General features: G+C 43.1%; 1 protein-coding gene across 2 annotated transcripts; it reads left to right on the top strand.

The window, feature by feature from the left end:
- The first annotated feature begins 690 nt into the window (after positions 1-690).
- LOC103095074 (uncharacterized) lies at positions 691-27278 on the top strand. Of its 2 annotated transcripts, none has more exons than XM_007480281.3 (6): positions 691-2554; positions 5982-7865; positions 18615-18720; positions 22504-22627; positions 24939-24972; positions 26443-27278. In XM_007480281.3, exons 1-6 carry the CDS (start codon positions 2293-2295, stop codon positions 27033-27035), a joined length of 3003 nt encoding a protein of 1000 aa, XP_007480343.1. In that variant the 5' UTR covers positions 691-2292; the 3' UTR covers positions 27036-27278. The 2 variants fall into 2 exon arrangements, with proteins under 2 accessions (XP_007480343.1, XP_056671146.1); XM_056815168.1 differs by having other exon boundaries at positions 1339-2285.
- The last annotated feature ends 574 nt before the right edge of the window (positions 27279-27852 follow it).

The following is a 27852-nucleotide window of genomic DNA, read 5'->3' as shown; positions in this document are numbered from 1 at the left end:
CCTTCTATCTTAGAATCAATATTTCTTTCAAGGCAGATCAGTAAGGGCTAAGAAAAGGGGGTTAAATGACTTGCTCGAGGTCACCTTGCTAAGAAGTATCTGAGCTCACATTTGAACCCAGGACCTCCTGTCTCTAAGCCTGGCTTTCTGTCTGCCTAGCTGCCCCTAGGTAATTGATACTTGAGGCAGTGTTTCATGTCTTTCCGTCTCCAAGTCCAGAACTCTAAGCACTATTACTATGAAAGCTAGTATTGAATTAGCTCTAAGGTCTGCAAAACATTTACACAAATTATTTAGTTTGGTTGTCTCAACAAAGGGGATGAGGCTTAAGGGTCGTTCTCATTCTCATTTTACAGACCAGGAAACTGAGGGAGATGTGACTCCCCCAGCTCCAAACGGAGAGTTAAGTGAGGCCACTTGTGGTATCCACAAAAGGAATAAAAATGCCTTTACTAAGACTTGTGTACAAAAGCCCTTTGCCGAAAAAGCGCCACAGAGGCCCTGGCTGCGTGAGCTCGGGTCAAGCCTCAGGTCCCATTTCCCACGGGTTCCTCTCCACGGTCCCAGCAGGGAAACTGCAAGCAGAGGATTACAGACAGGGGTAACCACGTGCTGGGACCGCAGCGGGGAGGGTTGAGCACGCGCTCAGGCTCTGGCGCATGCGCCACGTGGCCAGGGGCGGAGCGACGCGTGGCGGCCCGCTTCGGGCCAGGCGGCAGCTGCCATTAATAGAACCAACGGGTAACCCCTCCCCCCTCCATCCCCGCCCCCAGCAGCGCCTGGATTCAGGAGTTTACACTATGGAGAGAGCGGGTGTCAGGGGACCCAAAGAAGGTGCCTGCCATCAGAGACCTCCGATCTCGCGGCCGTACCCAGAGGACGCAGGGCCGCCGCGGTGGGAAAAGGCGGGAAGGCGAAGCTTGAGGAGAAGGGGGCGGAGCCACCCCTTCGACTCCGCCCGGCCCTTCACATCCTCCCGTACCCCAGTGCGCATGCCTCTGCTACTCTTTTCTCCGCCTGAAAGTCAATGCGCATGCCTCACCCGTTCTCTTTCCCTTCCCTCCTGAATATCAATGCGCATGCCCTACCTGCTCTATTTCCCCCTCCTCCTAGCTGAATGAACTTCACTGCGCATGCCCTTTAATTCTCCCACGCCTCTTCCGACCCCCAAGCGCATGCTCCACATACTCCTCTCCTTCCTAACCCTGGCTCCCGGCAGAGTTGGAGGGCACCGCCTACTCTTCTCCCGCCGGCGCCAGCCCAGACTCTCCCTGCCTCCTTCCCGCGCCTCGGCCCTGCCCCCTTCCTAGCCCCGCCCCCGGTTAACTCCAATGTGTTTCTGGCTATAGCTAGTTTTTTCCCAGTTGTTTTCCGTTTGTCTCCACCTTTAGACTGCGAGCTCCTCGAGGGGAGGGCCTGTCTTTTGCTTTTCTCTGTGTCCCGTGCGTTTAGCTCTGGGCCTGGCCCACATCAGGTGCTGAAAGAATGTCTATTGATCGACTGCTAGGCCCCGTTCTAAGCGCTGGAAATACCAAGAAAGGCCAAAGACTGCCTTTGCCCTAAAGAGCTCACAGTCCAAAGGGGAAAGACAGCTTTTAAATTGATTACAAAGCAACTTACAAACGGAAATAATGGGAGATAATTAACCGAGGGAAAGCTTCCTACAGAAGGTGGCATTTAGCCTGGGAAGCCAATCAAGCAAGGGCCAGAAAAAGGGGCAGAAGTGTCTCTCCCCTCTCAGGAGCTTACAGTCTAAAGGGGGAGACATCGCGCAAATATGTATGCAAAAGCAGGCTATATACAGAATTAAGAGATCATCAACCGAGGGAAGGCACTGGAATTACGAGGGATTGTGGATGAGAGCGAGCTTTCCACGCGTGAGGGACAGCCAGATGATGGAGTGTCTTGTTATTGGAACAACCAGGGAAGCGCTGTCACCAGAGCCAAGAGGATGTGTTGGGGAGGCAGGAAGCGGAGATGAACAGGGACAGAATTCCAAATATGATAGACAACCAGTGAAAATGCCTGGAGTATGAACATGGAATGCCTTGCTGGAGGAAAAGCCAGGAGGCTGCTGTCCCCAGGTCGAAAAGGACCCGAAGGCAGCAAGGTGTGAGATTGCTGCGGGGGCACAGGCTCTGGAGGCCTTTGAAGCCCAAACTGAGGGTGTTGGAGTCCATCGCGGGGGTGATAGGGAGCTCCAGTGGAGTTGATTGAGCGGTGGAGTGGCGCAGTCAGCCGTACCCTTTGGCAAGGGGAGTGGAGGATGGCGGGAGATGGTCCAGGTAGGAGATGAAACAGTCGCCCCCTCCCCCTACTGGCCAGCCCCTCCCCCGGGCTCGTGCAGCCGTTAGGACCCTTCCTTCCCTCTCTCGGCCACCGCCTGCCACTGCGTGTGCCCGTCTCCGGTCGGGCCCTGGAAGCCTCAGGGGAGCCTGGGGGATGCCAGGGCCCGCACTGCGCCTCCTCCTTCTGGTCCTGAATTTGGCCGCGGCAGCGCCGACTTCGAAACTTCATCGGGAGGAGCCCAAGCCTGAGTCAGTGGCCGCATCAGGTGGGGCGCTGGGGCTTCCCGCCAGACCCTCCGTCCCTGCTCCGGCCTGGGGTCCCTCAGGTCACTAAGCCCCTGCCACCCCGAGCCAGCTAGGCAGGACGCAGCTGATGCAGAGCTGGAGAGGCTTCAGGACCTGAGCATGGCACAGAGGGGGAAACTGAAGCCCTCCGAGTGATGGGGATTGGTGGGGCTCTGAACACAGAGGGAGTTAGCTGGGCCACGGGGTCACCCCATGTTCCTGGGCCTCGGGGTCCTCTGTCAAATGAGGGGTTCTTTCTGACTAGATCCCTCACAGGTCCTCAGTTTCTTACTCTGTATGGATAGTGTGACCACTAGGGTCCCTTTCAGCTGACTCTAATGACCCAGAATAATTAGAACCCGAGGCCTGTGCCTTCTGATCAGTGTCTTCCCAGTTTACTAGAGCGGGGAACCAGTGATACTGAACAGGTTTACCCGGAGATGAAGGCAGGATTGGAAAAGGGCCCTTCCTGCCTGCCCATGAGTCTAGACTCTAAAGGCTGCCTTCTAATTCCCAAGGCTCTGTGCCTCAGCTTCCCTATCTAAGAAAGTGGGAGAGGGGGTGAGTGGGAAATGAGACCCTGAAGGGAGCCTGATGCCGGTAACAGCAGCTGGGAAGTGGGGTGCCTTAGGAGGAAGGACCAAGCAGGGGCTGGGTGATCCCAGAGGAGGAAAGGATTCCATTCTGGTGGGTCTAGCCTCCTTATGAGGGCTCAGACAGCAGAGACAAGGTTTGAACTTGGGTCCTAGGATTATAAACCCTGATCCTCTTTCTGCTCCATCAGTAATACAGGCTATAGCATTAGAATGAGTAGATCTGGACCTTCTCTTCAACACAAGGGCACTCAAGTAGGTCAGAGTCCTAGAACAAGGTTACATTATCTCCACTCACCCCCAGGACATCCCTGAGGGATAGTGGTAGTGTTCCAGGGCTATAGCTTGAGCCCACATTCCAGTATTTTCTTTCCAATATGGACTCCAGGTAGTATATTTCCTATATCATTGACCCAGCGATTAGCACCTGAGTTGACATTGTCATTTAACATCAATTAGCTTTTCCAAAGATTCATTTTCTGTCAATCAGTAAGCATTTATTAAGCACCTACTATGTGCCACACACTGTGCTAAGACTAGACAAGAGATCACTCCTGCTCTCAAAGTGTCACAAACCAATAGGAGTAACAACATGCAAATAACTATGTATAAACAAGATGGATCCAGGATAAATTGGATAAGGTCTCAGAGGGAAAGCACTAAGATTAAGGAGGATGGAGAAAGAAGACAGAATGAGAACCAATATAGAAACATATCACTTCTTACCTGTTATAAAGATAAAAATGGAATTTAATTGGATTTGTAAACACCTCATTTTACCTCTTGGCCACTAGAAATCCCTGTTTGCAGCCTCAGATCTTACATCTCTCCTGACAGGGAATCATCTTGAAGTTATTCTGGAGATAGAAGAAGTCCTATCAGTGAACCAAAATCCATATAACTGTCTCCAGGGCAGCAGCTAGACTTGCAGATGTGACCTCAAAACCATGGGATCCCAGACTGAGCATTGGAAGGGGCCTCAGAGGCCACCCACTCCATTTTACTGAGGGGGAAAGGACTATGGTCAAGGCCACAGGGCTAGCTAGGCTTTGAACTTGGGCTCTTTGGCTGCATATTCAGCCCTCACACTATCACTCAATAGCTTTTTGGTTCTGGAGAAAGCGTCCAGCCTCAGTTTCCTCATCTAAAAATGGAGATAATAACAGTGCCTACCTCCCAGGATTGTTGTAAGAGTCAGAAAAGAGAACATGTCAAGGGCTGTATAAATGTTAGATATTATTCCTAGAGGCTAAAGGAATTTGCAATAGAGACTATCCTAAACTTCAGTTTTTAAAAAGTCATCTGTTTAAATGTTCTCATCCTTGATAGCCAGATTATAGATTTAGGTGAAAGGAAGGAATCTTGGCAGACATCAGATCCAGTCCCCTCATTTTATGAATGTGGAAGCCGAGTCCTGAGGACACACAGCGAGTAGGTATCCAAAGCAAGATTTGAATTTAGGATTTTCTAACATCAGCCCAGCACCCAACTGTCCCAGAAGATTCACCTGTAAAAAGAGTGCAGCATTTTCATCTATTGCCAGTTCAACCTTGGTCCACAGAGTAGTTTTTGGCAGACCCCAAAGCTAAGAGAGATCTAAGACCACTTTAAGAAAGACTCAGAAGAACAGAGGCGATGGTTCCTTTGAGTTCTGCTCTGCTCAGACCACATCTGAAGCATACAATTCAGGATCTGAGTGCCAAAGTTTACAAGGAATATTGAAGACACAGATTCCGTCTAGGAAAGCAGCCAGGAGGGCAGAAGCTTTGCAAACCTCCCGGTACAATAGAAATGTCAGTTGTTTGTATCCTTATGACTTCTGAGCCCTCTTCCAACTCCCAGATTCGAATTGTTTGTTGTTGTTGTTATTTTAATAATACATTGGTTAGGAAGAGGACTCTCAATGCCAACTTAGAGTGCAGGAATCAGTATGCTGTGCGGGCAGGTAGTAGGGAACCAGGCCCAACAGGAATAGGATAAACTCGGTGGGGAGTGTAGGATAGAAAATACTGTTTCACTCTTCTCTCTGCTGCAAATTCCTTTAATCACTATGAATAATAGCTAGCATTTATATAGGCCTTGACGTATGTTCTCTTTTTTGTCTCTTACAACAATCCTGGGAGGTAGGCACTGTTATTATCTCCATTTTTAGATGAGGAAACTGAGGTCCAGGGTCATATATCTATTAAGCAAGAGATTGAAAGCTCCTCAAGGACAGGACTGTCATTTGCCTTTTTTTTCTATATCCCTAGTCCTTAGCACAGTACCTGATACACAGGAGGAGCTTAATAAAAGTTTATTGGATAGAAGTATCTGAGGTAGGACTTGAATTTAGGTCTTCCTGACTCCATGTCCAGAGCTCTAAGCATATACCACCTAGCTACCCCCTCAACTATCTCATTTACCAGTTCTTATGACCTGCCATAACTATACATTAGCCTAAACATAATAGTGTGCTACAAAGAGCTCACATTTCAGCTTAGAATCGAGAACCACTTCTGTTACTTAACCCCCTGGGCCTCAAGTTTCCTCATCTGCAAAATGAAGGGCTTGGATTAGATGGCTTCTAGGCTATGATCTGCTGAACACTTTATGGTCTGAAAAGCACTTTACATAGCAGTGTTAGCATCCCTATTTTAGAGATGAAAAACTGAGGCTCAGAGAAGATTACCATTTAAATGTCTACTCTTATTAACTATTACAGGCCAGTCACTCAAGTGTACAAATTACCTCTGACTCCAAATTAATTGCTTTTTTCTATTATGTCATTAAAACAAAATAATTAAAGAAATATTCTTTATTGTTGGTTTTTCAGGTCAGCTAAAAAAGGATCAAATCAAATCAGTGATGACCAAGAAAACTTCTTCTGGACAGCTTCTGCTTGAGTCCTCCGAACAGACAAGCTTTCAGAAAGATCATCTAACCTATAAATGCCTTTGGAAGAAAGAAGAGTTTGTGGTTCTTAAAAATGGAAGGGAACTCGAATTTGAAATGAGGACAAGTACCTACAAGAACAAAAAACTCCTTTTTCAAAATATCATCTTAAAAATGCCTCTTTCTCAAGGAAAACAAGCAAACAATGGAGTCAGAAAAGCAGTCCTGGCTCAAAGATGTTTGGGAAGTAAAAAAGTAAGCTCAGCTTTAACAAAAACAAGGGTGTTAGCTTTGGCAAGAAAAGGAAAAAGTATAAAGAAACAAAACAATCCAAAAACTGAACTACAAAAGCAATTGGAAAATGCTCAAAATCAGAAAATAGGGGTGTCAACAGAAATCCCCCTCCAGTTTGCCACAGCAGACTTTGACTTGTTGGCCAGAAGATGGTGGTGGCCAAAAGGAGCATTTTTAAAAGCATCCCCAAATCTTTTCACATCAAGAAACAATCAGGAGAACCAAGGAAATAGAGAGAATAATCCCAAGCCACTAAAGACATATGCCCTCCACCCTTTAGAAGCAACAAAAGCGGTACAACAGAGTATCAGAACGTGGAAACTGTATAAGCTGAATGTTGTCTCTAAAGAGCCTTGTAAATCAGTGAATTCAAAAAGAGCCCTAGGAGTAGATGAAGAAGAGCCAAAGAAAGATGAGATTATGCTGACAATCCTTTGTAGAAAGCTATTGTCTTTAAACATTTCAGCAAATGGTAGCAGTACTTGGAAGGTACAATCAAGAAAAATATTTTTTGGACATTATGCAAAAATAGGTAGAAAGGGTCTTCTGATCTTGCTAACTTCCATGAAAACAAGATCAATGGTAATCCGAAAGACCCAAAGAGTTGGAAACAGAGTCATTTTGTCTGTCACAAAATGTGTTCACATTAGTAATGGCAGGTCTAGAGAACCTTGCAGGAAACAGAATAGCACAGATTTAGGAGATATCAGTCAAATTCTTTCAAGAAATGGAGGTCAAGAAGCTAAGTCATCAACTTCAGAAATTATTCAAGAAAAACTAAAATTCTTATCGGCTTTTAAAGCAACATCAAAAGACAAAGAATGCAGGATAAAAATTTGGTCTGTCTATGTAAGGCTACCTTTAAAACTTCATGAACAAAATGCAAATACATTTCAAAGAAAAACTGACAGGCTGGTGTACCAAGATGGAAGTCAGGGAGACCCAAGAATTCTTAATAGAAAACCAGACGTGGTCCCAAGAGCCCCTTACTTGGATAATGAGGGGAAGACATCTCAATGGATAAGGTTGGAAGAAAGTAGAGGAAAAAATTCATGGAACAGGGCACAACTTCCCTTCATCGGCTTGCTCTGTAGTCAGCTTTACACTTTTATTATCAGATCACACTCTAATATTATAGTTATGTCACAAAGGAAATTGACTGCATTTATCAAGACATTGATGGCACAACTGCCTGGGAAAAGCCAACCAGCTTTTGCCAAGCTGACTGGAATGTTGACAGTTCTTAAAGTTACTCTGTCTCCTAAATCTTCTTTTCATTTGGAATCACAAGAGGCCAACTCTATGTTCCCCAATGTTCTCTCAGAGGATTTAAGATTAAGAAGCAAAAAATCCATTGAACCTGATAAACATAATGTGACTGTGACCAACCATTACCGGAAACTCCTTCATGACAGTGACCATTTGCCATCTGACTTACTGTATTTCCCTGGATTTGCTCCTTCAAGAGAGCTAAATAAGAGACAGAAACGTGAAGCTAAAGGGGGGGCTGAGATGGTCGCAGTTCCTGTAGGTGAGCCCCCAATCCTGCGTAGCATTTGTTTCCATGTTCAGTATAAACTGGCATTTGGGGAATGTTATGAGGGGTGTGAGCAGAAGTTGTACAATGTATAGGTTGTGCTTGAGTTTAGCCAGTGTTGATTAACATTCTCTCCAGCAAATGTTTTTCCTTCCCCATGGTCATAGCTACCATGTGCAGCGACTGTGCCAAGTGATGGTATACGTAAAGCACAGGTAAGATACATCTTTGTCTTCATGGAAGTTACAGTTAAAAGGCAGTGAGGTAACTCAGTGGGTAAAGTATCGAGTCAGGAGGACTTGATTCCAAATCTGGCCTCAGATATTTCCTAGCTATGTGACCCTAGTCAAGTCACTTAACCCCAATTGCCTAGCCTTTACCTCTCTTCTACCTTGAGACCAATACTTCTATTGATTCTAAGTTGGAAAGTAATGATTTTTTAAAAAGTTACAGTCAGGTAGGTGTCTAGAACACACAAAAAATAGATAATAATACATTGGAGGACTACAACAAATTCTACAGGGAACTGGGGTGAAAGTTTAGGGAAGGAGAAAGGAGAATTATGGAGAATGTGGAAAATGTGGAAAATTTGAGTTTGACATTAAAGAATTGGTAGGAATTCAGTAGTCACAAGGGGAACATATTCTTGTCATAGAGAAAGGTGTTAACTATAGAAGTGGGCAAGTACAGGGCAAATAGAAGAGTGGCATAGTCCACTTTGGCTAGAATTTGGAGGAGGTGGAAGAGTGAATGGTGGTGCCATAGATGGAAAAACTGAAGCAGAATTGAGAACAGATAGAGGCTGGAGGGCTCAATTTTGGTCATTTAGAGCTTGAGTAACTATAAGTCATCCAAGCAGAGATGCACTATGGACAACTGGAGATGTGGATCTGGTACTCAGAGTATGGAAGGGCAGAAGCAGACCTTGGACATGGATAGGAAGCACATGAAATGGGTAATGGGCTAGGTAAGGTCAATGCTCACCAATCAGAGCCCGGGCATCTTCATGATTGGAAGAAGAGAGGTAGCATGATTCAGAGATGGCCACCAAGTATGTAGTGAGTGAGCTAGGGACCAAAGGTTTTGCATCATATTTATTATAACTATCGTACCTCCAATTTAGACAATAAGCTGCTTGACGGCACAAATGCTCAGTCTTCATATCCTCTGCCCCATACCCAGCATACCTCACCTAATAGGCACATGATTGAATTGTTGAGTTTGCCCAGAGATGGCTGCTGAAGCCCTGGTGGTAAATAGGTTTCCGTCCCAAGATTCTGTCCTGTCTAGGTCCCTCTTGACCCTCAGAAAGGGTCAGGGAGCGCTTGCCTTGCAGCTGAAAGGGATAGAGGAGAAACCATTAAGCCAGGTAAGAAAACAAGAAGAACAATAAGGTTGCAAGTGAAAGAGCCTCACTGAATAAAAATATGGGAATAATGTCAGATAGAGGGAAGAAAGTAGGGATGATAAACTTGCTTTTGAACAGATTTTGAGATATAGATAACCTGGGGAGCTGTCAAAGCTGCTGGTGAACTAACTAGTGGAGATTCCAAGAGCTCCCAAGGCAGAGAGAGAGGATCTTGGGAGCCCAATATGGTTGCTAAGGGAGAGAAGAGGGCCAAGCCTGAAACTCCTCTGAGGCTGAACTAAGAATCCTAGAGTGCAATAGGTCACCTGGGAGATGTGGGCAGGATCCCCTCCCCACTTGTGGCCTTCCAGCAGAGGCTAGGTGAGCCCAGGTAGGAAATGCTGCCAAAAAGATTCCTGCTCAAGTATGGATTGAATTCAGTGGCCTCCAGTGCCCTGATTTGAGTCTATGACCAACCTGAAGGAATGGGTCTGTGGGATAAACTTGTATGGAAGAGACCTTTCCCAGTCCCCCAGCCACTGGAACCTTCCCCACTAAGGTGACTTTCCATCCATTCTACATAGATCATGGATGGACTTATTTCTGTTGCCTTCCCTGATAAAATGCAAGCTCCTTGAGGTCAAGGACAGATATTGTCTTTCTTCATATGCCCAGTGCCTTCCATAGTGCTTGGCACAATGCCAGGCACATAGTACATGCATAGTAAATGTTTATTGATTGACAGTCACTATATAGAGACTATATGAAGGTACTGAACATTTTCAGTAACTATTAATAACCTTGATTCTGTCAAAGGCCCTGAATGGTACCTATCCCATCCTGGTTTGGGTCTGGTCAGGCTTCTTGACCTCCCAAGAAGTTGTTTTTAGCTTCTAGGGAGGAGGGAGAATAGGCAGCTACATGGCTCAAAGGACAAAGAGCTGGACCTGAAATCAAAAAGATAAAAATTTCAAATTTGGCCTCAGACACTTAGCAACCTTGTGACCCTGGACAAGTCACTTAACTCTGTTTGCCCCAGTTTCCTCATCTGTAAAATAGGTTTGAGAAAGAAATAGCAAATCATTCCAGTAACTTTGCCAAGAAAACCCCATGATTGAAAAAACACTGAACACCAACATCATGGTGCATTGTTATGTACTGTCTCCTTGTTATTAGGTACTATTTACTTAGCAATTTGAAGTTGAGCAAAAATGCTGCATCCAGTATTGTAATCTGTGCCTCCTTCCATGAGGAGCCTACTCCACTATGCCAAGGAATATAGCATCTTCTTCCACGAGAGCCAGGAGGAGCCAGCAGAGAGGGGCTTAGAGCTAGATTTTGATGAAAAGATTCACAGAGCTGCCCAGCCCCGGGTCAACAAGGGGCACCACTCAGAGAGAGAAGAGCCAAGAATCAGGAGGTGGACTCAGCTGCCCCAGAGGGGTAGGAGCAAACCTTCGAGTGGCAGCCCTAGAAAGCAGCCAACCGTGCCACCTACTGGCTAAAGACACAACGGCAGGAACCTCCCCGCCGGCTCTGGGAGAAAGTCCTGGGCCTTAGACGTCTGGTACAGTACAAGCTGGCTTGGCCCGAGGAGCTAGCTTCCAAAGTTTCTCAAGCTAACTCAGGAGGCTGGGTGAGTGAACCTTGAGAAGGCCAAGCCAGCTGCAGCCAGGGTCAGTGGTCCTCCTGCTGGGGACCTGGATCATCTGTTCAGACTAGCCTTCTCCAGCTGACCCAGCAAATGGCTCCTGCCAAAGCTGCCTCTTTGCTTGGAGTGGCCACAGAAACCTGCAGGGGCGGAACCAAGGCTTGCCCTCTCCATTGTCCTCAGATGGCTGTGAGGGTTAGGTGGCAATGAAATGTCGTGGTGGAAATTGTTTATGGGTGGATTGAGCCAAATGTCATGGGCTGGGCTGAGCTCCAGCAGCAGCAGCCAGCCAGCCAGCCAGCCAGCCGCCCAGCCTACGGGGAGCAGGGGCTCTTGGTTGGGTTGGTTTTTAGCGTGCGCATGATCTTTGCCAGGGAGATTAGTCAAGAAAAGGAAGTAGGCCGTTGCATGGAGGTGGGCATGCATGCCCCAAGGAGGAGACCAGGGAAGGCACTGGTGGGCCATGCCAGCAGGAGGTGTGATAGCCAGAAGGCCCCGTGACTCAGTGGTTTTACAAACACTCCACCTACGAGGACCATGCTTCTCCACCAAGCCCTGGAGTAACTGTTGGCAGAGACATGATGGAGCAGGCTGCAAAAATCTGCCTTTCTCCATTTTTGAAATTCAGCTTCTGGCCCGTCTCTGGGGTTTTTCAAACAATTTTTCAAACTGACAGTGGTTACATAATCATATTTGCTAGTTATTTCAGCTCCCTAGGATCATGGCATAAATTGAGATCTAGAAGGAATCTCAAAGGCTGCCTGAGGCCATCCCCCTCATATTACAGATGAAGAACTTTACTAGGTTCAGAAAGGGACAGTCTTTAAAGGTCAAAGCACAGAGCCAATTGGTGGTACAGGAGGAATTTGAACTTGGATCCTGTGACTCTAAGCTTTACTCTACCATGCCACTCTTTGGGATGTAATTTATCTGTGTCGAGACTCAGACTCATTGAAAGCAGCAAAGTATGGGGCAGCTAAGTGGCTCAGGCCTGGAGTCAGGAGGACCTGAGTTCAATCTGGCTTCAGACACCTCCTGGCTGTGTGAGCTCTGAGCACTTAATCCCTATTGCCTAGCCCTAGAGTTACTAGAACTGAAGGTAAGGATTAAAAAAGAAAGGAAGCAAAGCGTTCCTACCACTTCCTCTTGACCAGGATTGCTCTATCTTTTCTGAACATGGAGACAAAATAAATCTGGGCATCAGGTGAATTGCTGTTGCATATTATATAATATAGTAATGCTGTTTTTTAAGGGAAATTAGGCACTTCTCTGGATATTCTCCAACTTATCAGTATGTATCACCACAGAGACAGAAACATTGGTGCCATGTGTTCACAGATATACGGTGGTCTGGATGGGACAATAAGGCAGCTGGCAGTGCCTGCTATCTCTTTTTCCTGTCCAGAGAATTATATCATGCTTCCTCCTCACTCAGAAGTCACAGGGGAAGAGGGTTAACAAGTCAACAAACACTTACTTAGAACTTCATAGGCACCAGGCATCCTGCTAAGGGCTATGGGAGAAAAGAGAGAAGCTTTTGTCTGTCTGTGACTTTTCAACGTCTGCTTATGTCCAGTTCAACTGCCAAAAGGCTTTCTGTCATCCCATAGTAAGAGGACAGGAGATAGTCCTGGAAGATCTCTGCAGGTTCTGAAGTAGTGTTCTGGGACCCTCCATTACCCATCAGCAAGCATTTCCAAATGGGGGTTCAGAAGCCTGCAGGTGGATGTGTAGCTGGGAGTCAATACTATGCATGCCCCAAGGCTGGCCCCCCCTTACACCATAATGACTCAAAGGAATCTGACCAAATTCTCCATCAGTGGAAATCCAAGGAGATGAACAATGCCTATTGTCTAAACTTGCAGGTGCAATTATAAAGGCAGCTCCTCCAAGTTGAAGTTATCCATGGGAAATTAGCTGGATCCAGAACTGAACAGGAACAAGAAAATCAGCTGGATTGTACCTGGAAAATTGTACAATAATGCAGTATCCCAAGCTTCTCCCTGAAACTCAAACCTATCTCTTTCACATCCATATTCATTTAGGAATGCCATATGTCTGCCATTCACGGAATGATACGAACTCCAAAAAAGCCAAACAAAAGAGACTCTAAAAGGCAATTAATTATGTGCCAAAAAGCAGTGTATTCAGTATATATCCTCAAAGACAAATATCACTGGCAATGGAGACGGCCCTGTCATGTAACAAGAGCAAGAGACAAGAGATGGGAAGCCTCTGTGTGGTACTGGTGTCTATGAGTCAGAAAGACCCCTGGAATTCCAGGGTCCTCCCATGGAGGATTTTCAGGGGCCCATGAAGCTGCACAGGATGAGAAGGATATGGATGGGTGGTGATCTGCACTATTGGAGGAAGTCCCAACAGGAATGACATCATGGATCCATTGAAATGCTGATAAATGATTCCCAGAAATCCAGCTTGGTCTGTCTATTCACCCCCTAGCTTCCCCAACCCAGAATAGATGAGTTAATCACATAGGATTCTGATGCTATAGTATCTCAGTGAGGCCCTGATAATTGAGATGCTTTCATGGTTTAACCACCAGGTGGCACTGATAGCCATTTACTAGGGCGTCTACACTTACTCAGATAGTTTCCTCATACTCAGGTGAGTAACAGTGTTGTATAATCTTTGTGTTCTCTGTGGTAACCAAAGACTATCTACTACTTTGTTCACTATTGATTCCTTAACTTTGCCTTTCTATTCAAAGTAGCAGGGACTCATTTTCAAGAGGAATGATCTACCCATTTCAAATTAGCTCTGAGCCCCCACACACTACTTAACCCACCTCCTTTTGAGATGGCAGTATTCACTAGGCACATGACCTTAGTGTCATGGTAATGGTTTTATGTAAAAAGTGACAGGAGTACCTAGAACCAATAATGGAAATATTGTCTTTCAATAGTGCCTCAATCCATCCATAAAATATTTATTAAAGGTCTCCACTATGGACCAGGCACTGTGCTAGGTACTAAAAATACAAGTATAATGAATAAAACAATCCCAATTCTCAAAGAGCTTATAGACTAACAGGAGAGACAACAATTATTTGTAGAGGTATAAAGAGAATGAATACAAAGTAGTACACTACAATATAACTGGGGGAAAAGAAGACTATGGACCAATCTCCCTAATGAACATTGATGCAAAAATGTTAAATAATTAGCAGGGAGATTACAACATTATATCACAGGAATCATATATCATAGTCAGGTGTAGGAATGCAGGGATGATTCAATATTAGGAAAACCATCAGCATAAATGACCATTTCAATAAAAACACCAACAGAAACCACACAATTATTTCAATAGATGCAGAAAAAGCATTTGACAAAATATAACACCCATTCCTTATAAAAATATTAGAAAACATTGGAATAAATGGAACCTTCCCCAAAGTGATAAATGGTATCTATATAAAACCATTAGCCAGCATTATCTGTGATGGGGATAAATTAAAACCCTTCCCATTAAGAATAGATATAAAGCAATGATATCTATTATCATAACTCTTATTTAATATTGTACTAAAATGCTCTCTATAGCAATAAGAGCAGAAAAATAAATTGACAGAATTAGAATAGGCAATGAAGAAACAAAGTTTGCAGATGATATGATGGTACACCTAGAGAATCCTAGAGAATTTACCAAAAAACTAATAGAAATAATTAACAACTATAGTAACATCACAGGATACAAAATAAATCCACATAAATCATCAGCATTTCTATTTACAGTCCAACAAAACCCAACAGAAAGAGGTAGAAAAGGAAATACCATTTGAAATAACTCTAGACAATATAAAATATCTGGGGGTATACCTACCAAAACAAACCCAGCAACTATATGAATACAAATACAAAACACCCTTCAAACAAAGTTAGACCTAAACAATTAGAAAAACATTAATTGCTCATGGATAGGCTGAATCAATAGAGTGAAAAATGGCAGCCCTACCTAAATTAATTTACCTATTCAGCGCAATACCAATCAAAATTTAACCACCAGTGGACACTGATAGCTGTTTACTGGGGAATCTATGCTCAACCAGGGTAGTTTCTTATAACTCCATTTCTACTCGAACTACCCAAAAATTATTTCATAGAACTAGAAAAAATAACAGCGTTCTTCTGGAAGAATAAAAGGCCAAGGATATCAAGAGATTTAATGAAAAAATATGAAAGAGCCTGAGATCTCAAACTAAACTATAAAGAAGTAGTCATCAAAATAATCTGGTTCTGGCTAGGAAAGAGAGTATTGGATCATTGAAATAGATTGGGTCAGTGATGGCAAACCTATGGTATAGGTGCCAAAGATGGCACACAGAGCACTCTCTGTGGGCATCTAGCTACCCTTTCCATCTCCCAGAGCTTGTTACTAAAAAGGTAAAGGGACTTGGGTAGAGCTGCTCCATTCCCCCTTTTCACCATTCCTGATGACATTTTTTCTCATCACCTGTCCCTTTGCCCAGTAGCCCAATGGGAGTGCACAAGGGGTAAAGTGGGCAGCTCACAGATGGCAGAGCTAGAGGGAAGCAGAACGCTAGGGCCACTCCCCCTCCCCTGTGTGGGGTAAGGGGGGAGGGCATGGCACTTGGTCTCTAGAGAAAGGGGGGATAGGCATGGCATTCCATCTCTAAAAGGTTCACCATCACTAGATTAGGTAATCAACATGTCTGTTAATGTCCATAGCAACTTAGGGTTCAATAAACCCAACTATCCAAGCTTTTGGGGAGAGAATTCACTTTTTGCAAAAACTGCTGGATCAGTTAGAAAGCAGTTTGGCAGAAACTAGGCATGGACCAACATCTCGCACCATATACCAAGATAAATTCAAAATGGATACTTGATCTAGAAATAAAGGGTGCCACCATAAACAAATTAGCGGAACATGGAAAAGTTTACCTGTCAGGCTTATGGATAAGGGAAGAATTTATGACTGAATAAACATAGAACATTATGAAAAAATGAAATAATTTTAATTCATTAAATTTAAAAGGTTTTGTATGAATAAAACCAATGTGACCAAGATTTTAGAAGGGAAACAACGAATTTTGGGGGAAATTAATAGCAAATGTTTCTGACAAAAGCCTCGTTTCTTTTTTTTTAACCCTTAACTTTCATCTTAGAATCAATACTGTGTATTGGTTCTAAGGCAGAAGCATAGTAAGGGCTAGGTAATGAGGGTTAAGTGACTTGCCAGGGTCACACAACTAAGAAATATCTGAGGCCAGATTTGAACCCAGGACTTCCCATCTTCAGACCTGACTCTCAATCCATTGAGCCCACCTACCTGCTTCTAAAAGCCTCAGTTCTCAAATATAGAGAGAACTTAAATCAAATTTATAAGAATACAATGCATTCTTAAATTGAAAAATGGTCAAGGGATGTGAACAAGCAGTTCTCAGAGAAAAAAAAATTTAATATCCATAGTCATATGAAGAAATGCTCCAAATCACTGTTGATTAGAGAAATACAAATGAAAACAACTCTGAGATATCACCTCACACCTACCAGATTGGCTAACATGACCAAAGAGGAAAATGATAAATGTTGGAAGGGTTATGGGGAAATGGAATACTAATATGCTGTTGGTGGAACTGTGAACTGATACAACTATTCTGGAGACTATTATGGAACCAGGTTCAAAGGGCCACAAAACTATACATCCCCTTTAACCCAGCAATACCACTTCTGGGTCTGTATTCCAAAAAGATCAGAGATAACAGAAAAGGACTTAACCCATACCAAAATATTTTTAGTAACCCTTGTAGTGGCAAAGAATTGAAAGTGTTGGGGTTTCCATCACATGGAGGATGGATACACCAGTTGTGGTCTATATTTGTAATGGAATACTATTGTGCCATAAGGAACAAAGAAGAGAACGAGTTCAGAAAAACCTGGAAAGACATATGTGAGCTGATGCAAAGTGAAGTGAGTAGAGCCAAGAGAACAATGTATGCAGCAACAAAAATATTACATGATGATAACTGTGTTGGACTAAACCATTATCAGCAAAGCAAGTCTAAGATAACCAGAAGGGACCCGTGATGAAAATGCTCTTCACAGCCAAAGAAGGAACTGTTGGAGTCTGAATGCAGATCAAAGCAGGCCATCTTCCACTGTATTTCCTTCATGAGATTTCTGCTGTATATGAAATATGTATCTTCTATCATGACATGAGCAATATAGATTAATCAAAGTAAGGGTATAACTTTTATCAGACTATTCACAACTTGGAGGAGGGGAGGGAGGGAGAAAATCTAAATTTTAAAATATCAGAAACAATTGTGAAGTGTTTCTACATTTGCAGGAAAATTTTTTTTTAATGAAATAAATAAAAATAACTGGGAAGGAAGAAAGAAACTAGCAACTACAGGCCTCAAGAAAGAAGGACCTTGAGCTGTATGTTGAAGGAAGTATGAGTTAGAAGTGAGGAGAGAGGGCATTCCAGGCTTAGGGGACAGCCAGGGCAAGGACATAGAATTGGGGGGCACAGTGTCTAGTATGAGGAGAGAAGGCCATTTTGGCTTTGATCTCAGAGTATAGGAGGGGGAGTTAGGATGGCCAAGAAAACTGGGATCATGAAGAGTCACAAAAAAATTTGAATAAGTTAAGGCAACACAGACCCAACAATACTAAGTGCACATGTCTTCTTTTTGTTGGTGACCATCTTCTACAAGAAAGAAACTCCTTGACTTCCAATTAGTTTCATTCAATGGAGCCAGAGCCTTCTGACCTCTCAAAATGACAGGGTCAGCTCTGGGCTGGGATGAGTCCACTTCCACAGGTACTCAACTACTCAGGAAAAGAAGCACAAAGTAAACAAGGTAGCCCCTAGTAAACAATAAGTGCATTAGCATTCATTCAACCTAAAAATGTAACCTTTGTACATGAACTTGTTTTGTGGTATGCTTGGCCCAGACCGAGGTTTCTTTTTTATTTGGAACACCAAATACAATGGACATTTCCATACACTTTATGGAAGAGAAGAGAGGTTTGTACATTAGATGGCAGATGTCTCTTATAGACAGCTTTTCTTTTTAAGTATAGAATGAATTCAATTTTCAAAGTTATCAATTATTTCCGATTTATCCCACCTATATCATGGTTCTACATAGCTGTTTGCATATTGTGTCCTCCGTGAGGCTAGGAGGTCCTCCAGGTCAGGGACTATATTTTGTCTTTCTTTCTCTTCCCCGCCTTAGAATAGTGCCTGATAAATAGTAACTGCTTAATACATGTTTGGTCAGCCAGGTAAAATAAAGAATAGAGCATTCAGTCTGGAGTTAGGAAGATCTATGTTGTAATTCAGCTTCAGATAGATACTTACTAGCCGTGTGACCCTGGACAAGTCACCCTGTTGGCCTCAATTTCCTCATCTGTCAAATGATCTGGAGAAGGAAATGGCAAACCACTCTAATATCTTTGCCAAGAAAACTGGGATCATGAAGGGTCACACAAAAATGAATAACAACAAAAGTAAATGTTTATCTGACTGACGCTTTCAAAATTTCTTACAGCACAGTTGCAACCATCCTTTCAGTACATTATGATTTGCACTCCCATTTCTTTGCCACTACAAAAAAGAACCACAATAAATCTTTTTGTACATATGGGCTGGACTTCAAGACTTCATCTCATTCAATCATTCTAATTTACCTGAGCATATGCCAATACATGCTTTAAAATAATCTTTTCTTTCTTTCTTTTTTTTGTCTGTCCAGGCTTTTTGAACCGTCTTGCATCCCTTCTTGGATTTGGGGTCGGTATTGTTACAGTGGCCTTCATTTTTCTGTCAGTAGTGCTCTGCATCCTATTTTACAAATGGAGGTATGGCGGGAGCTTCTGTTTGCTTATTTTATTTCCCCCAATTCAGCTCATGGGTTTGAAATGGTATTAAGTGACTGTGTGTGTATTTACCATGTTGTAGATGGTGTTTTTCAATTTTCCCCACTTACACGTAACAATTTTCAACATACATTTCCCTGAACTATAAGGTCCAAAATGTTTCTTTCTCTTCCCTTTCCCCATCATGGAAATGGTAAACAATTTGACCTGAGTTATGCATATATTATCCTACAAAACCTTTTCCATATTAAGAGAATACTCATAGAAAACCAAAACACAGGAATTGGAGGCATCAAAATAGGCAAGGAGGAGACCAAGTTATCACTCTTTGCAGATGATATGATGGTCTTCTTAAAGAATCCTAGAGATTCAACCAAAAAGCTAATTGAAATAATCAACAACTTTAGCAAAGTTGCAGGATACAAAATAAACCCACATAAATCATCAGCTTTTCTATATATCTCCAACACAGCTCAGCAGCAAGAACTAGAAAGAGAAATCCCATTCAAAATCACCTTAGACAAAATAAAATACCTAGGAATATACCTCCCGAGACAAACACAGGAACTATATGAACACAACTACAAAACACTCGCCACACAACTAAAACTAGACTTGAGCAAATGGAAAAACATTAACTGCTCATGGATAGGACGAGCCAATATAATAAAAATGACCATCCTACCCAAACTTATTTATCTATTTAGTGCCATACCCATTGAACTACCAAAATACTTCTTCACTGATTTAGAAAAAACCATAACAAAGTTCATTTGGAAGAACAAAAGATCAAGGATATCCAGGGAAATAATGAAAAAAAACACATATGATGGGGGCCTTGCAGTCCCTGACCTAAAACTATATTACAAAGCAGCAGTCATCAAAACAATTTGGTACTGGCTAAGAAACAGAAAGGAAGATCAGTGGAATAGACTGGGGGAAAGCGACCTCAGCAAGACAGTATACGATAAACCCAAAGATCCCAGCTTTTGGGACAAAAATCCACTATTCGATAAAAACTGTTGGGAAAATTGGAAGACAGTGTGGGAGAGACTAGGAATAGATCAACACCTCACACCCTACACCAAGATAAATTCAAAATGGGTGAGTGACTTAAACATAAAGAAGGAAACCATAAGTAAATTGGGTAAACATAGAATAGTATACATGTCAGACCTTTGGGAGGGGAAAGGCTTTAAAACCAAGCAAGACATAGAAAGAATCACAAAATGTAAAATAAATAATTTTGACTACATCAAACTAAAAAGCTTTTGTACAAACAAAACCAATGTAACTAAAATCAGAAGGGAAACAACAAATTGGGAAAAAATCTTCATAGAAACCTCTGACAAAGGTTTAATTACTCATATTTATAATGAGCTAAATCAATTATACAAAAAATCAAGCCATTCTCCAATTGATAAATGGGCAAGGGAAATGGATAGGCAGTTCTCAGATAAAGAAATCAAAACTATTAACAAGCACATGAAGAAGTGTTCTAAATCTCTTATAATCAGAGAGATGCAAATCAAAACAACTCTGAGGTATCACCTCACACCTAGCAGATTGGCTAACATTACAGCAAAGGAAAGTAATGAATGCTGGAGGGGATGTGGCAAAGTAGGGACATTAATTCATTGCTGGTGGAGTTGTGAACTGATCCAACCATTCTGGAGGGCAATTTGGAACTATGCCCAAAGGGCCACAAAAGAATATCTACCCTTTGACCCAGCCATAGCACTGCTGGGTCTGTACCCCAAAGAGATAATGGACACAAAGACTTGTACAAAAATATTCATAGCTGCGCTCTTTGTGGTGGCCAAAAACTGGAAAACGAGGGGATGCCCTTCAATTGGGGAATGGCCGAACAAACTGTGGTATATGTTGGTGATGGAATACTATTGTGCTAAAAGGAATAATAAAGTGGAGGAATTCCATGGAGACTGGAACGACCTCCAGGAAGTGATGCAGAGCGAGAGGAGCAGAACCAGGAGAACATTGTACACAGAGACTAATACACTGTGGTATAATCGAACGTAATGGACTTCTCCATTAGTGGCGGTGTAATGTCCCTGAACAACATGCAGGGATCCAGGAGAAAAAAACACCATTCATAAGCAAAGGATAAACTATGGGAGTGGAAACACCGAGGAAAAGCAACTGCCTGAATACAGAGGTTGAGGGGACATGACAGAGGAGAGACTCTAAATGAACACTCTAATGCAAATACTATCAACAAAGCAATGGGTTCAAATCAAGAAAACATCTAATGCCCAGTGGACTTACGTGTCGGCTATGGGGGGTGGGGGGGAGGAAAAGAAAATGATCTATGTCTTTAACGAATAATGCTTGGAAATGATCAAATAAAATATATTAAAAAAAAAAGAAAGAAAACCAAAACACAAAGAAACTAAAGTGAAGAATAGTATGATTTGGTCAGCATTCTGTCTCCAGCAGTTCTTTCTCTGGAGGTGGAGAGCATTCTTTGTCATACCTCCTTCAGAATCGTCCTGGATCACTGTATTGCTGAGAGTGACCAAGGCTATCACATTTGATCATTCCACGATACTGCTATTATGGTGTGCGTTATTTTCCTGGTTCTGCTTACTTCACTCTGCATCAGTTCATGTAGGTCTTTCCAGCTGTTTCTGAAATCATCCTGTTTGTTGTTCCTTTCAGCACAATAGTATTCCATTCCTAAAGCATAAAAGTTCCTAAAGCCTAATAGTATTCCATTACCATCATATATCACAATTTGTTCAGCTATTCCCCAACAGATGGACATGCCTTTAATTTCCAATTCTTTATCACCACAAAAAGAGCAGCTATAAATATTTTTGTACACATAGATCCTTTCCCCTTTTTTTGTTATTGTTTAAAACACTTACTTTATGTCTTAGTAACAACCTTAAGACAGAAGGGTAAGGGCTAGGCCAAGCAGGTTAAGTGACTTGCCCAGGGTAACACAGCTAGGAAGTGTCTAAGATCAAATTTGAACTCAGATCCTCCTAACTCAAAACTTGATGCTTTATCTACTGTGCCACCTAGCTGCCTCCATGATTAGGGTTTGAGGAAAACAGGCTTCTGAAGTATAAAGGGAGACCTAATAATTAATTAAATAATTGGTTTTTTATTAATAACTGTTTAATTACTCATGGGTGACCAGAGCCAATATAATTAAAGGAACAATATTACCTAAATTAATTTATTTATGTAATGACAGAACAATCAAAACTACAGAAGGACTGCTTTTTAGAGCTGGAAAAATAATAAAAAATAAAATAAATTCATCTGGAGGAACAAAAGATCAAGAATATCAAGGGAATCAATTTTTTAAGGGGAAGGAACAGGACCTAGCAAGTACCTAAATTCACATGATTTTACAAAGCCATAATCAAAATAATTTGGTGCCTGGTAAGAATAGAGAGGTTGATCAGTAGACTAGATTAGGTACACAATACTGGAGAAACAAATGAGCACGATGCCCTAACATTTGATAAACCCAAAGATCCTAGCTATTGAGACAAGAACGAACAATTTGACAAAAACTAGTGGGAAAACTGGAAACCAATCTGGTAGAAATTAGTTATAGACCAACATCTCGCCTATATAACAACCAACAAGATAAGCTCTGAAAGGATTCTTCTGAGCTGTAGACTCACTTGAGCCTGTATATCTGGTACAAGCAGTAGAAAAAGAATTTGTTTTGTTTTTTAATCAGGTCATTGATAATCTAATGTCTGTTTAATCCAAAACATCTTGTAGGGAAACATTTAAGATTTGCAGAGATTCACAAATTGAAACAAAAAGTCACAAGTCATCCATCACATTGGAGCCAAATGTCCATGGTATTTCTCTGTCTCGATGTTTTCATACTAGTGGAATACAGGTAAGGCTCAAGAACTTCATTTCCTCAAACAGCTATGGAAATTGCCTTTTTATAGCTTTCATGAAAAACAATTGCCCTCTCACTCATCTCTTTATCATCATGATGCACGATCATATAGGACCCATGATTTTTATTCTCTAAATTTTGTACTATATTGCCCCAAAAGTTAAGGTATCCGAAGCCCTGAGGATCCCATCTCTTTTCTATAGTACCTTGTGTCTCAGGGGTCCTTGCACTTCGTCACCCCAAAACTTCCTGGGTGCTTAGGAGTCTCTGAGAGGCCTGGTTATATAAGCTCTTCGTGATTAGAGGTTGTTTCCACTTTTGCATTTGTACTGGAAGTCTCTAGGACGACGGTGCCTATCTAGCTAATTGACTTTGATTTCTGCTGTGCTCAGATCCCTGGCCCCTTCCTTGGGATTCTGATTCTTTTCCTTCAAACCCCTCCTCTGGCCTACAAAGTGGGGGTTTGTAGAGAATCAGGAATTCTATGGAGCCAACAGCAAGAGACACAGGCTGAACCAAGGAATGTCTGAGGTTCAAAGTCTGGGCTCCCAGGAGTCCCTGAAGCATTAAGGCTGTAGGAGAAGCCCAAGATTCCCAGGAAGTCCCAGGCTCTCTCCTTTTTCAGCTCTGACTGCTCCTTTCATAGAGGGACACTAAGAAACCAGGCCAGGTCCAGAGGAGAGCAACCAAGGTAGCCAGAAGCCTAGACACTGTGCCAGACAAAAAGAAAGGAAGAAAACTGAGATACGTGTCCTGGAACAGAGGAGAAACTAGGGTTAGGTCTTCTAGCGTTTAAAAGTTTTTTCCCCAATAAGGACGGAGATTTATTCTCTGCAGAGCAGGCCTGGATAGATAGTGAGTTTTCCATCTGTGGAAGGCTTTAAGCAGTGGGTAGGTTACACATTGGCAGGGATGCTCTCAAGGGCTTCTTGTTCAGTTATGGATTAGAAGTCACCAAGCACCCCCCCCCCCCATTTCTGGGATTCTCTGTAGGAGGTTACAGAAGTTTAGTAGGGTGGATTCCAGTTCAATCTAAGAAAGAACTTTCTTCCAGAAGTCTCTCTGGCCTGGACTCCATTATACAGGAGCAGGGCAGGGCAGAGGACTTCTTGTCTAGGGGGCCCTCAAGCCCTATCTGCTCCAGACAGAGGTTTGAGCCAGCAAAGTCTAATTCTTAGAGTACTTTAGCATTTGCAGCAGAGAATGTGCTGATACAATTCCATATCAACTAAGAGAAATACTTTAATTATCTTGTCTTATTTTGAAATGATTATTCTTCTATTAATTAAGAAGAAAGACCACATCTTTCTGCCACTCCTTCTTCCACATGCCTAAAGCCAAACAAATCTGATGTCCTGCTATGACATCGATCATTGGCTTCTGGAAACATTGGGCCACAGGAGATGGATGACTCCCTCAGCTCCTTTTGGAGAAGCACCGGATATGGGGTCAGCAAGATTCAGATTCAAGTCCACCTCCAGACACTTAACTAACTGTGGGACCCTGGTCAAGTCCCTTCATCTCTTTGGGCCTCTGTTTCCAGATCTGTCAAATAAGCCAGAACCTCCAAGTTCCCTTCTAGCTCTAGGGCTATGAACCTGGTGCATCCCCTCCTACATTATTGTCTGATCTGTAAAATGGGGACTTTACTGCAGCCTTGAGTGAGACAAGGGAAAGGCACAGCCAAGAGACAGCGCCTGTGACCTGAAAAAAAAACAGTGAAGCCTCTTCCAAGGTTGCTCTCTAGTCCCTGAAGTTGTGTGATAGGTCACAAGGAGCTGTGGGCGTGTGCTTTAGGGGCTGAGAAATCCCCACATGGGAAGACAACATCCCATAAAAACCAATCTTGTGATGACTGAATTTTTCATCTTTTCCAGCATTGGTCTTGTATAGATACATGGTGAGCCCCCATCCCTGGACCTCCTCTCCTTCTCTCTGCCTCCTGGCTTCCCCAGCTTCCCTTTAGTCTCAGCAAAAGCCACACTTTACAGGAAGCCTCTCTTAGTCCTTCTGTCTTCCTTCTGCTGCTCCTCTGTGGGGATGGTTTGTACTTGGCTAGTTGTCCGCTGTCTCTCACATTAGTGTGTGAGTTCCTGGGCAGTTTGGTCTTTGACCTTCTTTGATTCCCAACACTAGTGGACTTCTTACCTAACAAAGGCCCTTACTTGTCAGGAGGGTAGGATAATCCCCCTTACATTCAGGAATGAAAGCATCATAACAAAATCAAATTCAATCATTGTGTATAGAAACTGAAAACATATTTTTCCATTTGGAAAATAATTATTTCTATTTTGTTTTGCAACAGTTCTCAGGTGATAAAGAATTCAAACTCCAACCAGGTACTTAAGGGAAAAAAAAAAGACCCTTCTTCACACCTATTGTAACTCGTCCTACATTGTCCCACTTTGTGTCCGTGTCTTGTGACTCATGTGAGATGAGGAACTCCTTGAAGGTCTCTTGGTCTTCTTCAGTGCCTCACACAGTGCATTGCTCAGAGCAGAGGCATAAGTATAAGTATAATGGGGCTCATAGAGCCCTTTCAGGTGTAGAGGCAGTAGAGAAGAAAGCGAAGTGCCGCACTCTGGGCACCAGAGACTCTCTCCAGATGTCCCCACAGCACCAGGGCTTTGGGATATGGCTGAATCAAGGGGCGGGGTGACTGTATTCGATCCTACCCCAGCACATTGGAAGGCGTCATTTACTGAGGAAGGGGTCGGTATGCCTAAAAGCATTCTAGCCTAGAACAGTGCCTGATGTCTAGTAAATATTTGAAAAATGCTTTTGTTGATGGATTAATATGGTGGTGAGAGCAGGGTGAGAGGAAGTAGCGGCGGGTGAAGGGCAGAAGGAATGGCATCCTGGTGCTACTCAAGGTGTTTAGCCCTGGGTCTAGGGCTCCTTTCTGGGTGGAAGGGGGAGTCCTCCACAGTTGTGGTGTGTCCCTGACCAGTAGGAACCAGAACTGAGGAAGTGAGTGATAATGAAGGACATGTTCAAAGCTAATCCAGAGTGTTTTATCTAGTGTATCTGTTGAGATGTCTCTCTAAACCCTGCCTCCTGTCAAGGGTGACTAGCAGGGGCAGCTAGGTGGCTCAAGTAGAGAAAGACAGGAGATTCTGGGTTCAAATTTGGTCTCAGACCATCCTAGCTATGTGACCCTGGGCAAGTCACTTGACCCCCATTGCCTAGCCCTTACCACTCTTCTGCCTCGGAGCCAATACACAGTATTGACTCCAAGATGGAAGGCAAGGGTTTAAAAAAAAATAGTGGCCAGTCAGGAAGTATCATCCATGGCAGTGAACTGAGCCAGCCTCAGGCTCCACCCCCTCCCCTTGACCCATTCATTTGTTTTACGAAAATTTATCTGTAGAGTGGCAGTATACTTTGAACTTTCCAGTGAGCAGCCTTTTAGGTATTAACCAGACAATCCAGAGCTAAGCACAGTGCCTGGAATGGAGTGCTTACTGACTTGATAATGGGGGTGGGGGAGCACCTGGAGCTGTGGGATTATTGTGTTGGGGGAAGGGAGAGTGGGGCAAAGAGTTTTCCATTGTTGCTGAGACAAGGTGGCATAACACAATGTAGATTAATTTGGGGGGACCTGGATGTGAAATCCTAGAGTATCCCCTACTTCCCTAGGTGGAACAGGAGTACTTAAGGCAGGATGGTGGATTAGGGGAGACCTCCTGGGTTTTAGTAATGGAGTGCCCCATAGATTCCCACTCAGTTCTCCTGTTACTATATTTCATTAGAAGCTGGTTCTCAAGAACAGGGTGTTGATGCTCAACCTTCAATGTCTTTTTGTATAGTTCTTCAGGATCGTGGGGAATTGAGCTTTGTGGTGACATCCATAACTTCAGAGACCAGCTCCAGTTGTGAGAACACGGATATAAGCCCGACTTCCTTATCATCATCAGACTCTTTTGCTAGCAAAAGCATAGAAGCTTCTGGGGAATGGTTTTCTGATGAAGAAGGCTTCCTTTACTCCTCCTCCTTAAAAGGCCTTATGGACAGAGTGAAGGTATACCTTGAGACCATAGGTGATGACCAAAACCCTGAAAAATTCCAGTGTGATGTGATAATCAGTGAGAATCAAAATCAACTCCACTTGGATAAAAAAGATCAAAAGGAAATGCAGATGCCTAACCTAGTCCCTAACCTCTTCGAAGCTTCTTTGAATATCCCACATCCACCAGAATCAGCACCTCAAAACTCAAAAGTTTCTTTTGATTTCCAAGGTCCACCAAAAACATGGGATGGCCCCTCTCAACTTTCTTCTGGTTTCTCTTGCCAATCAAAATCATGCTTTAATGCTAAAAAAGCTTCTTCTGGCCTCTCCTATCCACCAGAATCAAGAGCTAATGCCTCAGAAGCTTCCTCTGACCACTTGCATCTACCATAATCACGCAAAACATAAATGGATATTCCCATTTCTAAGACTAAGTAGGTCTAGACCAATTAAGAGCTCCTTGTCGTCTGCGGCTCAAAATGAACCCTCTGAAAAGAATTAAACAGAGCCTCCTTACCCTGGCCTATAAGTCTAAGACAAGATCATACAACCTAGAACCATGCCTCCAATGTACAGGATAAGCATACCAGCACAGATTTAGCTTATTTGTGAATAAACTATATTTAACTACCAGAACCTTCTTGTATTTTGATAGTTTTCTGATTTCTTTCCATGAAAGGAACCTCTATATCTACCTTTCTGAACTCTGTAAGTAAAATCAACTGCTGTTCCTAAGGCAGATGTACAAAGTATGGCCCACCATTCATAGAACCTCTGCACTTGAAAAGGTAGTTACGCAATAACTCATGTTCTCGTGATAGCCCGGGAGTGGAGCTCCAGGTCAGCACTAGGAAAGGTCGCTTTCCTCCTGCTACAAAGGAATACCTGGTGATATAAAGACTCAACCACAGGTGATATGAAAAAATGTTCAATCTAGCAAATGTATTCTTTCACAGAATTTTCTAAAACACGGGACAAGTAAAGCGGGGATGGGCCTACCAGTTCCTTGCAACTGGTTTCTCTCAGTGTTCCTCCTCCTGCGGATCACACTTCCCAATTTGCCCATTTGGAAGTCACCAGCTTCTGCCAAGGGACAAGGCCCTGCTCTCCTCTGCATAACTCACCTGACAACCCCTATTCTCCCAATCAAGGGCTGAACTTGGCATACTGGCATTAGTTTCCCTTTTCCCAAACTGGGCTTTTGTGGCCA

This window comes from Monodelphis domestica, chromosome 2, assembly GCF_027887165.1.
Source record: "Monodelphis domestica isolate mMonDom1 chromosome 2, mMonDom1.pri, whole genome shotgun sequence".
In the NCBI taxonomy this organism is placed as follows: domain Eukaryota; kingdom Metazoa; phylum Chordata; class Mammalia; order Didelphimorphia; family Didelphidae; genus Monodelphis; species Monodelphis domestica.
This window is presented reverse-complemented; position numbering and strand designations above follow the sequence as displayed.

Excerpts from the sequence above, each read along its gene's own strand:
- LOC103095074 (XM_007480281.3), top strand. The coding sequence starts at position 2,293 with ATGAAACAGTCGCCCCCTCCCCCTACTGGCCAGCCCCTCCCCCGGGCT. Across the intron at positions 18,721-22,503 it reads ATCCTATTTTACAAATGGAG|GGAAACATTTAAGATTTGCA; the intron begins GTATGGCGGGAG and ends AACATCTTGTAG. Across the intron at positions 24,973-26,442 it reads AGAATTCAAACTCCAACCAG|TTCTTCAGGATCGTGGGGAA; the intron begins GTACTTAAGGGA and ends CTTTTTGTATAG.